Genomic DNA, 16,492 nt, shown 5'->3' with positions numbered 1-16,492 from the left:
CTTTCCCTCTCTCTCTCTCTCTCCAAAGTCAGTCAGTCAGCCATGTTAAAATAATATCTGTAATACAAAAAATGCCGGCGCACGCGAATGACAGACGGAGATTTTTCGACCGGTGTTCCCTAGATTCGACCTAGACTCGAGGCGTGTATTAATACACGAGCTTGAATCGTGGGGGACGGAGAGCTCGGTACGTGAGGAATAATCAGGAATACAAAGCCAATATTCGGGCGTTGTTTTGCTTCTTAATCGAACGCAGAGACCGGGAGGGGGAGGAGGGGGAAAGGATCACCTGCATTTGCACAATGTCCCGGAGCACGGTTTTGTCGACGTGGCAACGACCGCGAAACAGGCAGCTATGTTGAAAATTAGCATTGAAAATTCCTACGGCTCGCTACCTCTACGCTACCTCATCGCCATCGGGCTGCGCGAAGGTGTGTTATTTGGTTATAGATATAGGTTATATAAATTTACATATTATTTCGCGCGCCCCGCCAAGTGATTGCAACTTTTACCAAGTATTTGTAACGGATTTAACGGACCGTGTTATGCAAAAATTACGTACCAAGTGGTGTAGTTTCGAGTGAATTAACTTTTAAATGCAAAGTTCTACGTGTCCGATACCCGGCAATATGTACATAATTCATTTCTTTTCTTCTTTTCTTTTTATTTTTTGGTTTAATTCATTCTTGTGCACATACCGTTCATGTACGGTGCTAGTTATGCAAAATACGGAAGTGATTTCTAAAACTGGTTTCTCTCCCATATGTATACGGCGGAAATATTTTATAAAATAAAATCTTTGTATGATATCTGAGTTTCGAAAAATGTTTTCAATATTTTTATTCTAAAATCATTTTACATAACAACTTTCGATTTGCCGTTGATAGTTATAGTTTCATAAAGCTAGACTGATGCCGAAAACAGTTCTAGTAAATCCTGTTGCTCTGCAGGAATAGAAATACGGAAACTTCTGGAATTTCCATTTTCCTCGACAGAATTCGTTACATTTTGTTTGTGCATAAGAAATGTAATAGCTAGGAAGCAGGATTTCTATTATATACTGCATTAAGAAACGTCAAACAATTGAATGCAGTTTTGCGAGATGAAATATACCGTCATTTTTAGAATTTTTAATTTTAGCGTCGCAAAGTTCGCTCGTATGTTTAAAATCGGAAATTAAGTAAAACTTTATACTTAGATATAATGTATATTTATATATATAATTATATTACTCAAGATTATTATGAAACAATAATAAAAAATTATTATGAAAAATTATTAAAATTCTAATGAAAAATTATTAAAAAATAATGAATAATTATTACGAAATAATCTGTGATCACTTTTAATAGACCAAACTAGAATTTTATATCACCGAAAATTCTATTTAAATGTTTCTGTCTAAATAAAACGCGTCTGTTTACGGATTTGTCTTTATATATTTATAACCATTACGTTCAACTGCTTCGCGAGTTTCGATGCTTTGAAACATCGGTAGATCCTCCAGCTCGTGAATTGGAAAGATGATCCGATGCAAATAAAGTAGATCAACAAGGCGAAGAAGCTGAGACGGAGTACAAGAATCTGCGATTTACGAGGAAACGATTGTCAAGATATATCTCTCCGGAAAGGGGCTAACATTCGTATTTGTAATTCCGTAAATGAATGATTAAGTCTCGGAATAAAATCTGGCATGGTTATGACAATATTGGGAGTATGAATTTATAATGGTCCACTCTCGCGTTACTACTGCCGTCGCGCTCGTTACGTGTGCGGGTTATGTGTGTGCAAAGCAAAAGCGCGGGTTGGCTATGATAATAAAGCCGACGTAGTAAATGCTTAACGTAGTCGCGTAATTGCCATAGTGGTGTAATGGCGTGTCGTTTCACCCGACGCGGACGGAAAACGGACAAAAATCAATGGGCAGAAACCGCCGCTGAAATGGGACTGGCCGAAGGCCATTCTCAACCGGATCATGAGAGGTCGGCGCGCTTATTTATTTAACCCCCGTAAAATAGCGCGCGCGCTATCTGCTATCCTCATCCAGTCGCCTCCACTTCAGTAGTATAAGTTCCTGTTTCGCGGTCCCACGACCAGACAGGTGCGGGTAACTTCGTATACCACGATTTCGAGAAAATCCGACGGTAGACAAATGAAGATTTCCAAAGAGGTGTAAATCTCTAATTTGTAAAATCGCTTTAGACACACCATTTCATATTTAAAGTAAATCTTACACATTATGCGCCTACTTTATTCTTGCTCTGAATCCTCTCTCTTTCTCTCTCTTTCTCTTTTTTCGATTAAGTTCTGCATTCTTGTATTTTACAATTTTCCGTGAAATACGTGTCGAGAGCTTACATCGTGCTATTGAAAATGAGATTAAGCTCAGAATTAGCCCATTTTCCGCTATATTTAGAGTTTCGAAAAATGTTTTCAATATTTTTATTCTAAAATCATTTTACATAACAACTTTCGATTTGCCGTTGATAGTTATAGTTTCATAAAGCTAGACTGATGCCGAAAACAGTTCTAGTAAATCCTGTTGCTCTGCAGGAATAGAAATACGGAAACTTCTGGAATTTCCATTTTCCTCGACAGAATTCGTTACATTTTGTTTGTGCATAAGAAATGTAATAGCTAGGAAGCAGGATTTCTATTATATACTGCATTAAGAAACGTCAAACAATTGAATGCAGTTTTGCGAGATGAAATATACCGTCATTTTTAGAATTTTTAATTTTAGCGTCGCAAAGTTCGCTCGTATGTTTAAAATCGGAAATTAAGTAAAACTTTATACTTAGATATAATGTATATTTATATATATAATTATATTACTCAAGATTATTATGAAACAATAATAAAAAATTATTATGAAAAATTATTAAAATTCTAATGAAAAATTATTAAAAAATAATGAATAATTATTACGAAATAATCTGTGATCACTTTTAATAGACCAAACTAGAATTTTATATCACCGAAAATTCTATTTAAATGTTTCTGTCTAAATAAAACGCGTCTGTTTACGGATTTGTCTTTATATATTTATAACCATTACGTTCAACTGCTTCGCGAGTTTCGATGCTTTGAAACATCGGTAGATCCTCCAGCTCGTGAATTGGAAAGATGATCCGATGCAAATAAAGTAGATCAACAAGGCGAAGAAGCTGAGACGGAGTACAAGAATCTGCGATTTACGAGGAAACGATTGTCAAGATATATCTCTCCGGAAAGGGGCTAACATTCGTATTTGTAATTCCGTAAATGAATGATTAAGTCTCGGAATAAAATCTGGCATGGTTATGACAATATTGGGAGTATGAATTTATAATGGTCCACTCTCGCGTTACTACTGCCGTCGCGCTCGTTACGTGTGCGGGTTATGTGTGTGCAAAGCAAAAGCGCGGGTTGGCTATGATAATAAAGCCGACGTAGTAAATGCTTAACGTAGTCGCGTAATTGCCATAGTGGTGTAATGGCGTGTCGTTTCACCCGACGCGGACGGAAAACGGACAAAAATCAATGGGCAGAAACCGCCGCTGAAATGGGACTGGCCGAAGGCCATTCTCAACCGGATCATGAGAGGTCGGCGCGCTTATTTATTTAACCCCCGTAAAATAGCGCGCGCGCTATCTGCTATCCTCATCCAGTCGCCTCCACTTCAGTAGTATAAGTTCCTGTTTCGCGGTCCCACGACCAGACAGGTGCGGGTAACTTCGTATACCACGATTTCGAGAAAATCCGACGGTAGACAAATGAAGATTTCCAAAGAGGTGTAAATCTCTAATTTGTAAAATCGCTTTAGACACACCATTTCATATTTAAAGTAAATCTTACACATTATGCGCCTACTTTATTCTTGCTCTGAATCCTCTCTCTTTCTCTCTCTTTCTCTTTTTTCGATTAAGTTCTGCATTCTTGTATTTTACAATTTTCCGTGAAATACGTGTCGAGAGCTTACATCGTGCTATTGAAAATGAGATTAAGCTCAGAATTAGCCCATTTTCCGCTATATTTAAGTATGAATGGTCGATTCAATGATTTCTAATTACATTTTTTTTTTGCAGACTTGTTTTTATTTTATGTATACGTAATCTCGTAATCTACCTATTTGTGTTTGCAGTGTCATTTATAAGTTATGTCAAATGAATGTCCATTTTAGATTAGCTCGCGACATAATTTCCTCTGTTATAATAGTCAACGTATACTCCCTCTAACTCGTTAATTTTTGATTAATCTTCTAAAAATTGTGATATATGAATTTATATGTCTAACATATTAGCTAATATTAATGTTATTAGCTAATTTTGTTAGCTAATGTTAATGTTATTAGCTAATGTTAATGTTATTAACTAATTTTATTAGCCAATGAATAATGTTTGTGTAATATTTTTTTACTACATTTTAAACATATTAGAATAATATTGGAATATAAATTATCTAGAGAGAGAGAGAGAGAGAGAGAAGAGAGAGAAGTTCAAGAGAGTTATACAGGTTAAGAGAGTTATACAGTCCATTTTAAATACAAAATTACATACTAAAATAAAAATTTCAAATTATGGATTTATTCTATTCTTACTCTTTGATTAGTCTTGTGTTAATTTATTCGATAAGGTAATTATCGGCTCATAATTGCTCTTGTATTTATAAAACCGCTGTTTTCTGAACAGTTTATCTTGTTAATTTTGCGTTATTCTTTTAGCATCAAAGATTTAAAATAACGTGAAAAATACAAAAAATGAACTTTTCAAACCTCGAATTTGTCACGCTTATCGCCAAAAATATAAGACTGAAATATTTTAAGTATCATTATCGTCTTTTTTGCAATATTGATTGATTGCCAACCGTGTGAATCGTGTGCAAATTCGGCTCGGTGATGAATTTTGTATTGACAGATTGACATTCGGCGGTTAACCGTGCATCGAAAAGTGATTGATTGAGTGGAAATTATAAAAAATAGAGAATAGAAAAAGAATTTATATCTCTCCCTTTCCGAAAGAGAAGAAAAACAAAATAAAAATAAGACACAATACATTGTATTCTAGAATTCTATGATGCCAAAAATATTCAAACGTATAAACTTGTGACACATAAAAATAAAAGTATCCATTCTTCCCGTAACATTTTTCGTTGCTACATTCGAAAGTATAGAGTTAAAATTAATAACATTACATTGAAAATTTAATCAATCAATTTAATTTATTTTTCTCAGTCTATTTTTTTCTTTTTTTTCTATTTTCGCCAAAGGCGAGCGGAATATATGATTGCGTTGCACAAGGAACAAAACGGGCGTGCACGGTCGTTTTCCTCGCGTGCCTCATCCCGAAGAAAAGGCAGTAAAAATCAATGAACCAAAGCCGCTGGCGCGGGACTAGCCCAGGGCTCTCCTCAGCCTGTTGAATGAACGAACCAACATTACCCGGTAAGAACTGGTTTAACTGTTGGACGAACGTGTCTATATTGGCTTCCTGCGATATCGATTTCCCGAATACGTCTGGACTGATCGCGGGAAAAAGGAAAACGAACGTCACGATCGCGGAGGGAAGGTTACGAGGGAAGTTACGAGCGGATCCATTTGCGAGGGAGAGAGGTCACTTGTACATTTCCGTTTTACTTTTTAGTCAGGAGGGACACAAGTTTAATGCGCATCGAAAGCACCAGAAGTTTGTTTTTAACGCGACACGATTATACACCTCGTTCGCCCGAGAATATGTCAAAAGCCTGTCTGTTTAGCGGATCGGTGTCTCGCGTGCCTCATGAAATATTTGATGTTGTGTAACGCGGGTAAGGCAGGCAGACAAGGAGAAACGGTGACAGAAATCGCCTGTAGGCGACTGGTTCAGAGGAAGAGGAGACCCTGCCCGGGTTACTTTGCGAGGTCGTCGTACTCATTTATTCATCTTCTTAAAAAAACTGCGCCATACTACTAGCGCGGGCGCTCCCCTCGCCACTTTCGAGTCGACTCTCGTTTTATCTTCGGCGGAAGGAGGGAGAGAGAGAGAGAGAGATCATTCGCTCCAGTATTCTGAGAAAAATTTAACGTCGAAGGAACGGGCGCGCGCGCGAGCGCACCTATCTCCTAGAGATATTCTACTCAAATCTATTTCTCAACTTTATTCACGTAACGCTCTAGGGAAAGGGAGAATTGATTTACACACCGTGAGGGTCGCCTCTCCATTGACTTTTTCCCTGGGTAAATAAGGTATTGCTCTTGCGCGCCCCCGTTTACCTTTTATCGCTCCTCCAGTATCCGAACGGTTAACGCAACCATGAAAGAGTTAAAGGGTCGTTATTTAATCTCGTTCTTATTATCGTATTCATTTGTACTTAGTGCAAACATCTCGATGCCACGTCCTTCTATTTGAGAGGCAGCGATAGAGAATCGTAATGCACGCAGTTACTTCACGCGGATGCGGGAGAGAGTAACTCGATCGTTATAGGCTCTCCAAGCTGGTGGAATAGCCCTTCACCGGAGGCATTCACTACGCACTCCGAAAAATTTATGATCGACTGCTCGTAAAGAGCTCAATACATGAAGATGAGCGTGGGATAAATACCACGAGGGTATCGATGATACGAAACGAGCTGCTTTCATTCGTGGATGAGGGTATACACACGCAAAAATACCATTAATGCTGGAACCAGATTTTCTTCAGATGTTTATTCAGATCCAATATATTTCGCCGATATTTTAGCACCTCATTTTCTCTCTTTCTATCTCTCTGGATGCATTATAAATTTGTTATCGACGCGGCAATGGCAGTATCGTCGCGATAGATTTACACCTCGCGCTTAATATAACTCAGACTATAATATAATTTAATATTTCTTATTATAAGACCATATTGATTACTAATTCTTATTAATATCTCATTTTCTCAATTTATTTTATTCAATACTGGGTCAATTAAACATATGGGGATATGAATTAATATTTATATTCTACAAAACTCGTTATCGTGCGTGTTAAATGAATAAATCAATACATCGTTACCGATGCATGAATTAATTATAATAGGATATTATTGTAATAATGTAAAAGTCCTTTCGCGAAATCCAATAATTTGCCGAGAATCACTGCGGATAAGAAGTAAAGCGGCTTACTTTTAGGAGGGGGGATTCTCGAGTATTTCTCTAATTATAGCGCGTACATGTACATAAAACGGCGCGGTTCTCGCAATCCGGGGCGTATGTAATCTGGTTAAAGTGTATTCGGCGAACTCCCCCGTTGCTGCTATGCATCCAGCTATTATTCCGGGGGACTACATTTGGTCGACCGAAATCGTACTCATAAGCCATTTCGAAATAGAGACGACGCGTGTCGCTTTCTCGCGAACTATAATACGATCCTCGCAATCGCGTCCCCCGCAAGAACACGAGACCCGGTACTCATGCCCGTGAATTACGTGTGCACATGTAGAAATATTTCTCATGTAAATTAAACCGCACATACGTATATACAGCTTGTACAGCTTGATTATTCTCGTTTAAGAATGGCGCGACTGTTAAACTGGATCAACGCGCTTTTTCTTACCTGTTTGTTTTGCAGAATGGCTTCGTACCGATGGGCGGATGTGGGAAACTCGCTGATAATCTGTAAAAAAAAAAAGAAACAAATTTGTTTCTTTCAAAATAGCGTGGAGGACTTTTAATTTTTCATTCTCAAAAACACATTTGAAAACGGAAATATTTTGTCACATTTCCGTTAATTCATCACGGCTGAAATATTTATCCTCTCTCCCATTTTAAAAACTATAAAAATTTACAGTGTATGTCCTGTACATCGTACGAGAATCGGTAGGATGTGCGATCAATGAGATGATATGGTGTGAAAAAATCAAAAAATTGACAGTGGCATTATTTAATTGATGCATAAATTAAAATTTCTCCGGAAAATAAAAAGATTGGCCTATACATCCATTAGGATCGATGACCTTATGTGATTCAGACGGATGCAGAAGCGAGTATATTTTTAGCGAGACATCACGGCTGAAATTCGCGACATAGGCGTCGAATGCGATAATTATACATCTCAGATTTCGTACGTTATTATGGAGTCTGATACACACGTAGTCGTTGAATAATAATTTTATCGATCTACTGGAAATTAAATTGATAAAAAGGTTATATTAAAATTAAAAATTACTTTACGTAAATGTGTGGATAAGATCGATTTATTATGTAAAAAATAGTATATATATAGATATCTCTTATTTTATTAAAGTCGTGGCCAATTAATAATTGGCTTGTAAAACGAAGGAAAAAAAACATGCTAGTTTTACACCTACGTAAATAGATCATATGCGTAAAATGCATTTCGTGAATTTTTAGAGACGAGTATTAATTAATAAATCATGTCATTTCTGGATAAAACACAGAAAAATTAAAATCGTTCAACGATAATATATTTGACGAGAAATAAAATGTTTAAAGCGGAGTCTCGATCAGACGAGAGCGCGTTATAAAAGGATTTCGCGACGCCAATGTTTTGTGTCTGGATGAATATCTACGTTCACAAGACGAGAAAGAGACGAAGGCTAAATCGGGACTGTCTCGCGTGTAGTCAAAGCTCAAGTAAATGTAGAAGCATTAGCTTTTACCGCAGCGTACGCCTTGGATTTTTGCTTGACACATGATATGCAAGTTCTGCTAAGGTAAAAAGACTAGAGATATCTCGCTGAGACCGACGAGTCGGAGTTAAGCGAGTCTAAGTTAGTAGTCTCTTTAAAAGATAGCTAAAGTGTAGACGGAGAGGAAAATTAAAACGTGTGACTGGAATTAGAGCGGACACGATGTCTAAATTTAATAATATCATTATAAGCTTTTTGATTTGATTAATAATATTTTTTTAAGTTAATTTAAGATACATCTTATATATTATAATGAGATAAATTTATAGCGATCTATATTTTGTTAAAGAAATATCTAACTTTTTGACCAAGAGTCTTGTTCATAATTCGTGAGTTTATCGCATCGTACAAGTAAATAAATATATGTCTAAATATATAAGTCAAAATTTTGAATACTAGTTATACACACACATGTTTCATTCCAGATCTAAATGTAAGGGGACTTTCCCAAAAAATAGCAATCTAAAAAAAATAGAAAAAACCTTAAAAACTACATCTTACAAATATGCATGATTATCACTAATTTTTCTGGGCGAAATCTTATTATAATGATAATTATATAAATAAAAGAGATAAAAGACGGAGAAGCTAAAAAAAAAAGTTGTTTTTTTATCGAGTAAATACTCATCTTATTAATACTGATCTTCAATGTTATCTTGTATCACTGCTTTAATCAGTGACATATTTACTGATACAATTTAAGATAGTACGAGATATAATCTCGATTTTTTCACGAGAAAGTGGAAGGAAAATATCGAATTACTCGAAGGTATCTTAAACGTTTCCGTTGTAAATGAGGTGTAACTAGTGAAGGTAACATCAGGCAGCATGGAAACTCTCGATACCGGGAGAGTTGATGTACAGGGATGCCGAACTAACTATTCCGCCATTTCGATAGGTTGTTGGCAGAAATCCGAGCGGGTCTCATCATTAAGTAAGAATCCATTACCGCGTTAGTGGCACGTCAATAACGAGAGACGGCGGAGAGGTCGCGTTAAATTATTCCCGTAACATCAAGGTGAACGAACACGGAAGGTCCTTCCCTGCGCCTTTCTCTACATTATTAAAATGAGTACGAGCTCCTATTTAAAAGTATAATCATCTACACAAAAATATATATTCCCCCCTGGAAGATTCCTTTGCGATTGCTATCGACAAAGCACGATTACTTATCAACATTCTATCCGTCTCGAGTCTATTTTTATTTATCATTTATTTGTTCGCATCCCGAGCAGTATCTATGTATATTTCTCTATCGCACGTTCCGCCTATCATTTCTATACAAATCTATATGTAAAATATATATATTATACACACACACACACACACACACACATAGAAACGTTCCGTATTTCTCGTATTCGTCTGGATTTTCGTCTTAGATTGCAGTTGTAGTGCAGGAAATGCGAAAATCCGGCTTATCGATCGGGGTATAAAAATAAATATTGAGAAACGCACTCGGAATCGTCTTTGTCATCGAATATTTGCCCTCCCTCGAATTCGCAGTGTGATATATTGTAGTTATATGGTTGCACACAGCTTCATCTTTTTCGCATGCAAAAGGGGTTAAGCGAACCGGCGAAGTTCGCTCTCATCATTCCCTTGAAGGGGACGAGAAGGAGAGAGAGAGAGAGAGAGAGAGAGAGAGAAATTCGCAGTGTGATATATTGTAGTTATATGGTTGCACACAGCTTCATCTTTTTCGCATGCAAAAGGGGTTAAGCGAACCGGCGAAGTTCGCTCTCATCATTCCCTTGAAGGGGACGAGAAGGAGAGAGAGAGAGAGAGAGAGAAAGATCTTCGAACGGATTCTCGTCGGGACGGCACGGGCGCTATTTTCGGGAGAAACCTCGACTCGGGATAAGGCTGAAAGTACCCAATTACCCGAGGAACACAATACCTGGGAAATTTTTGCGAAGAAACTCGGAGCTGGGAGTAACTCGTTTCGCAAGGCATCGCTTTCGAACGACGTCGAAAGTATCGATTCTCAAAGGCCGTTCTCCGATTCCCTCTTCCCTCGCATTTTCCACGTTCGATCCCGTAACTTTACCGTCGAAACGACGGAGCTTTTATCTACGAAAAGGACGAGAAACGCGGTATCACGGAGGGACAAAACGGACTCCGCGTCGACTCCGTGCGCGAATGCGTGTTACGCGGAAACGGATAATTTAAAAAATAAAAAAAACCTATCTTTGAATTAAAATGGAGCGAGTTAAAATGGAAAGAGAGATTGGTCGTGGCGCGCATCGCGCGTACGCGTTTAAATGAATGACCGTTCTATCAACGAGATTGTTACCATTCGACAAGAGTAGATTTATAAATGCGCCGGAAACTTTGTAGAAAACGAGAACGCGGAGTTTTACACGAAAACTCGGGGAGATGGATGTAAAATTGTAACTGTCAATAGGATACAAATAAACTATTTTTGAACAAGAATTGAAACACACACCGATAACTTTGGTATGCGTTCAATTTCCAATGCTATAGATACGAGGGGGGAGGGGGGGGAGAGATTGTTTTAGGATAATTGCCGTGTGTTTCCGTTATTACAGATAAACAGAGAGAATCGTTTTTCCGCGTTTGTACCATCGCGTTTTAAACTGTGATCCATCGCCGTATCCCTCCCCCTCAAACTACGCGCTTTTGAGAGATATTTTAAAGTACGCGTTTCGCGATGGGATTAACAACTTTCGGCCGCATTTTATGAGTACTCCATCGAATCGGGATAATACATCACGCGTGGATCCGCGGTACAAATGGCTGTTTTGTTACCTTTCCGACATTTTCTTCCGTACACAATTCCGCGCCCGCGATAACAACATTCTGCATATCGCTATCACGGCGTAGTTTAAATGATGAAAAAGTGGGAACGTTGAAATCACTGGACGGGAAAATGTATCGCGCGTGTATTCGTTTTTTTTTTTTTTTTCCACCGCATCCAAACGGCGTTATGCGTCCTCGGCGGATTCCGAAAGGGAATTATGACCTGGTCGCGACAGTCTGGGGGGTACTACATTTTACGCGATAACTCGATTATGTTTCACGGCCGGTGGCGCTCACGCACTTTTGTTCGACGAACATGTATGTGTGTGTGCGCGTGTACGACGAACATATTGTTTGATTACGCGACATCTTTTCGACACGACGTCGTTACCGATCACTATACGAACGACAAAACGTACACTCATTGACCGTATCCCCGATACTACAATCGTTGCGCGTAGAAAGAGATGTGACGCGAAGGAAAAAAAGAGAGAAACGTAATATCACAAGAAAATCACACGCGAATTCTTGTTTCGCGTTGCACGCGTACGAGTATACGCGTCGTGCTCTCAGGCGCGAATCGCAATTAGACCGAAGCGCAATTACATCACTGCACGTCGCGGCGCACCACTAGCGTAAATAATACTACATCATTATTTACACCGGCCCTCTCTATGCGTTTCGCCCGCATTACGTCCGGGCTCTCTGCAAATTATATATGCGTATCGCTTTATAATTAACGCTTGCGCCATTTGGAATTATACCACAAACGTCTGTACTTTCAACTTGTCCACCGCTTGTGTTTTAATTACCACGATGCGGAATGTCGAATTATCGACGTACGAACGATATCTTGTACATTTCCGGTTTTGTATACCAAGAGAAATACGTGTCAAGAAGATTTAGAGATTTTTCCTAATCTCGGTAAATATTAAATCTCTCGCCGCGTATTGTGCCCTGTGTGCCTTAGTATTCGGTTTGCATGATTGTTGTTGGAAAGTTGGGAAACACATACACACACATATATATATTTATATATATACATGTACGCTGGCATATTAAAAGTGTCAGCAGTTTTGTCGGAGGCGCGAGTTTTAATCGAATTAGAGTCCCCGCCTTTCGCGAGGAACGAAACTTTTCGCGATGTACGCTAATAGCATTAGCACGGCAGACGTAACGCGAAATTTGCACTCGGCGGCGATTCGCCCCCGTTACTTTAATTTCCAGACACGTAGTCGCGAAGGACTGAAGGGATGGAATTATGGGGTGGAGATATATATCGCGGCACGTCCAAAAGAGAGGGGGAGAGAGAGATCCGTCGCTGTCGATCGGTTTTGCTCTCTTTCTCGGAATGGGATAAAGGAATGCGTTATTATAGGACGATCTTCCCTTCCGCTTCGCTTATCGTCGCGCGCGTGTTTCCCATTTCCTCGCTTCTTTTATCCGAGAACTGACGAATAAATCCGATACATCCCCGAGTGACAAGACTATTTAGATCTAATCAAAACGGTAGAAATTAGCTTTCGTCGGTATTTCAAGATAAAAATGGATATTGAAATATATATATCCTAAAGCGAGATTTTTCTCGTAATAATATACGTGATAGTTTTAAATACGATCAGTATATAATAACGCGAAATGTGAATCGCGTTTATTATACAAATATTCAAATAATTTCATTGTTTATAAATATCATTGTTTTTTAAAATTCAGAGCGAGCGAAAGATCTTCTTTTCCGAATTATTTCAATTTATTGACCTCTCTCCGAGTTAGATTCGTCTATGCACTCGTCATACATTTCCGAGAAGAATATAGAAAAGTCGAAGAATACCGCGAAATCTTCCTAAAGAAAACTAAATGCACCCTTAAAAGCTCGAGCGAAACGTAACTAACTGTGAAAGCGCTATACGCCAAGTGAAATACAAGTAGTATTTCCGCGAGTAACCACGCGGCTGAAATTCCTTTCGCACGACAAAATTAAAATACAGTCATTGCGAAACGACAAGAAGAAGAGACCAAGTTGGAACAGAACGAGAGAGAGCAATGACGTTACACTTTATTGATGCCGTGCATTTCACCTTTATCCCCTTAAAGGACGTGGCATGAATCAAAGTGACCCAAATGGCATTTCGCACAAAAGGGAAGATTCTTACCTCAAATATTTACGTGCATTTCTCTTCCGCACGAGGGGGAAAAAAATACGGGCGACACGAGTGTCTTAATCTTTTACTATTATTGCTTGTCGTTTATAAATAAAATACGATGAAAATACATACGGTGTAACTGCGAGAATATTTTACCACGTCGATGATGATATATTATGCTCTCTCTCCTTCGTCGAAAAATCAAGGAAACTCCTTGGATGCCTCCAACGCTTCTTCGGTCCGCTTTTCGAATCGAGGGTTCGAATTATCCTCGCTCAATTTCCTCTCGTTTTATGTAGCCGCGTGTCTCTTTATCCTTCACCCTCGGCTAGAGGCTTTTTTTTTTATCCTTACATAGCAAGATGTGGAATAGTCGGTGGAGTCGATGTGACCCGAGAGCTAAGAGAGCGAAGGTATAGAGACGATAAATGAAGGAGCTTTCAAAGAAAACCGGAAACTACTTCAAAAAACGAAATAAGTGTCGGCTAAGTTACCGACGTCTCTCGGCTCTCTTCCGGAGAAGGACGCCTCGCGGCAATCGATTTTTGAAAATTCTGTCATCTGACGTAAGCGAAGCGGAAAAAGGACAGGGGGAGTTCATTTTTCTGCGTCTGTGAATGATGGGAGAGGGATAAGAAGGAAATGGAAGAAAATGCGAGATCGATATGTGCTCTCATCCCGTAGCTTCAAATACGCCCTTCAAGCTTAATTTCTCTTCACGCGTATGTTGGAAGAGAGTATTTTTAAAAATGATTAATAGCACGATACATGTACATTTTACTAAGAAATAACGTAATTTTACAAAGGACCCCTGTTCACGTTTTCCGCCAATTCCGGGACGTTCTTTATACGCGTCCACGTAAGAAAGAGATGCTCCGAGGAGAGCGAATAAAGGAACTTCTGAAGAGATTCAGGTGCTTGTGAACTTTTGAAACGCGAAATAAAAGTCGTTAAAAGTTATTGGGTCACAAGGGAAAACTTTCGAAGTGAGCAATTTCGAAAATTTCGTAGGCGAGCCAGCGTGAGCGAGCCAATATCAACAAAAGAGCGAAGAACTCGCGTAATTGGCGAGAATTCCTTATGATTACGCGTCTTTCTGATATTTCTTACCGTCTATCCTCGGTAAAGTATAGAAAACTCAATGAGCCCGACCGAGGTAGATATTACGCGAGAAAATGGCGCCTTAAAATTCTGCAGGCAAATCGGCAACTGCACTAAAATTCGGAGACTGGCGCAAAATTACTAGGTAGGATGAAAACTAGAAGCCAACCATTTCAGAAACTACATCGATGGACGAAGAAATGAACAAAGTGGTGTAAGAGCGCGGAGTATCGGAGGATCTTTCCTCTTCGTTTTCTTGTCTAAGGAATCTCATATAAGTACAAAGAGTCTTCGAATATATCGCGCGCACATTCTCTCGCGAAATCTATCCGTTTCTCGCCATGTTTTGTCGAAAGGGAATTATTCTTTGCCGATTTAAGGCATTTATCTTTTCTTGCTTACGACGCAATTTTCGTTTTCTCGTACATTTGCTCGAAGGATTGAGAATCTTCGCGATGGGAGGGGCGCGGTAAACGAGAGCGAGACAAAGAAAAAAAAGGAAGAAAGAAGCATAAATTCATTCGAGCTTGAATCGAGCTTCTCAGCAAAGTCGACGTTTCTAATGAGAAGTAACGCGAATGCTAGCCGGCTACACGAAGACCGGCTCGGCCCTTCCCTTTTCTCTCTTTTCTCGTGCAGCGTAATGTAAAAAGACATTTCAGGAAGATGGCGCATAGATAAGGTAGACGGAAAGATATATTTCGCGAAATATTACCGGTTGAAATATATTCGCTCTCATACGCTACGCTTTTCAGATCGAGAGGATACATTATTCTCAATCGATTTCCTTTCGCTTTACTTTGCAGCATGTCCCTTTGACTTCCCCTTGACATTTTCTGCCTTCTTCCTTCGTCTCTTTAGCAGTACGTGCGGCGGAGCTGATTTCCAGATAGAGAAAAAGAAAAGATAAGGAGGGTGAAAGTAAGTTGAGCTTTTCAAAGGAAACCAGAAACTGTGTTGGAAATAAAATGAAAGTTACTGCCCTGGGAGTGCCGCGAGACTGCCGAGAACTCTTCCGGAGACCCTCTGACGTGAGCGGTTTTGCGAATTTCGTGATTAAGAGCAACAAGAAAACAGAGTCTTGATGTAGAGGAGAACGAGCGTGTATGGGGAGGGGATAGTTCTAAGTAGAGTACCCGGTATGGAAGGAAAATATCGACTTATGTGCTAGTATCGAACTAGGAGTATTATTAAAGATAAACATCGAAGGAACGAGAATTTTTAAGCATTTCTCAGCATTTAAATTGCTCACATTTCTTTTAACATACATATTCGTGTATATATATATATATATATATATATATAGTTTTTATTATATATTAAAAATAACTTGCAAAAAATAATTATGTACTCTCTTAAATGGAATCAGTGTATTATCATTGAGGAGCAGTGGTTTCAGTGATAAATATAACGCAGAAAACAATAAAATCTTACTGAGAAGAATTAGTGAGAATTAGATTGATTTTTCAATGAAACCTTAATAATCGGTGAAACATAAAAGAGAGGAGCAAAGTGTAAGTATTTTCACTGAAAATCACAGGTGAAATCTCGTCACTGCTTTAATCAGTGACACTTTGACTGATTCAGTTTAAGAAAGTAAAGAGTAAAAGACTATAACAATTTTATTGCGTATGAGAAATTTAAAAAAATATGTTTCTACAAATAAAAAGTAATATTTTCTGGAAAATAAGTTTATAACAAAGTGAACACTATAGTCGTGAAGTGAGAGAATCTGTACCGTAGATACGATTTTTGAAATCTCATCATTACAGACGATAACGACGATAATAGTCGCGGTAGAAACAACGAGCGACGAACGACGAGGTAACAAAGAAAATGCTGGTTGTTTCTTTT

General features: G+C 38.6%; 1 protein-coding gene across 3 annotated transcripts in view; it reads right to left on the bottom strand.

Annotated features, from left to right (window-relative positions):
• Positions 1 to 16,492, bottom strand: part of LOC115242284 (irregular chiasm C-roughest protein) — a 140,842-nt gene that overhangs the window by 96,180 nt on the left and 28,170 nt on the right. For all 3 annotated transcript variants that reach the window (XM_029818466.1, XM_029818464.1, XM_029818465.1), the window contains exon 2: positions 7,535 to 7,594. In XM_029818466.1, coding sequence (XP_029674326.1) covers positions 7,535 to 7,594 — 60 coding nt within the window. The remainder of the gene's footprint in view (positions 1 to 7,534; positions 7,595 to 16,492) is intronic.

The sequence above is a fragment of the Formica exsecta genome, unplaced genomic scaffold (assembly GCF_003651465.1).
Source record: "Formica exsecta isolate Colony F162 unplaced genomic scaffold, ASM365146v1 scaffold59, whole genome shotgun sequence".
In the NCBI taxonomy this organism is placed as follows: Eukaryota; Metazoa; Arthropoda; class Insecta; order Hymenoptera; family Formicidae; genus Formica; species Formica exsecta.
This window is presented reverse-complemented; position numbering and strand designations above follow the sequence as displayed.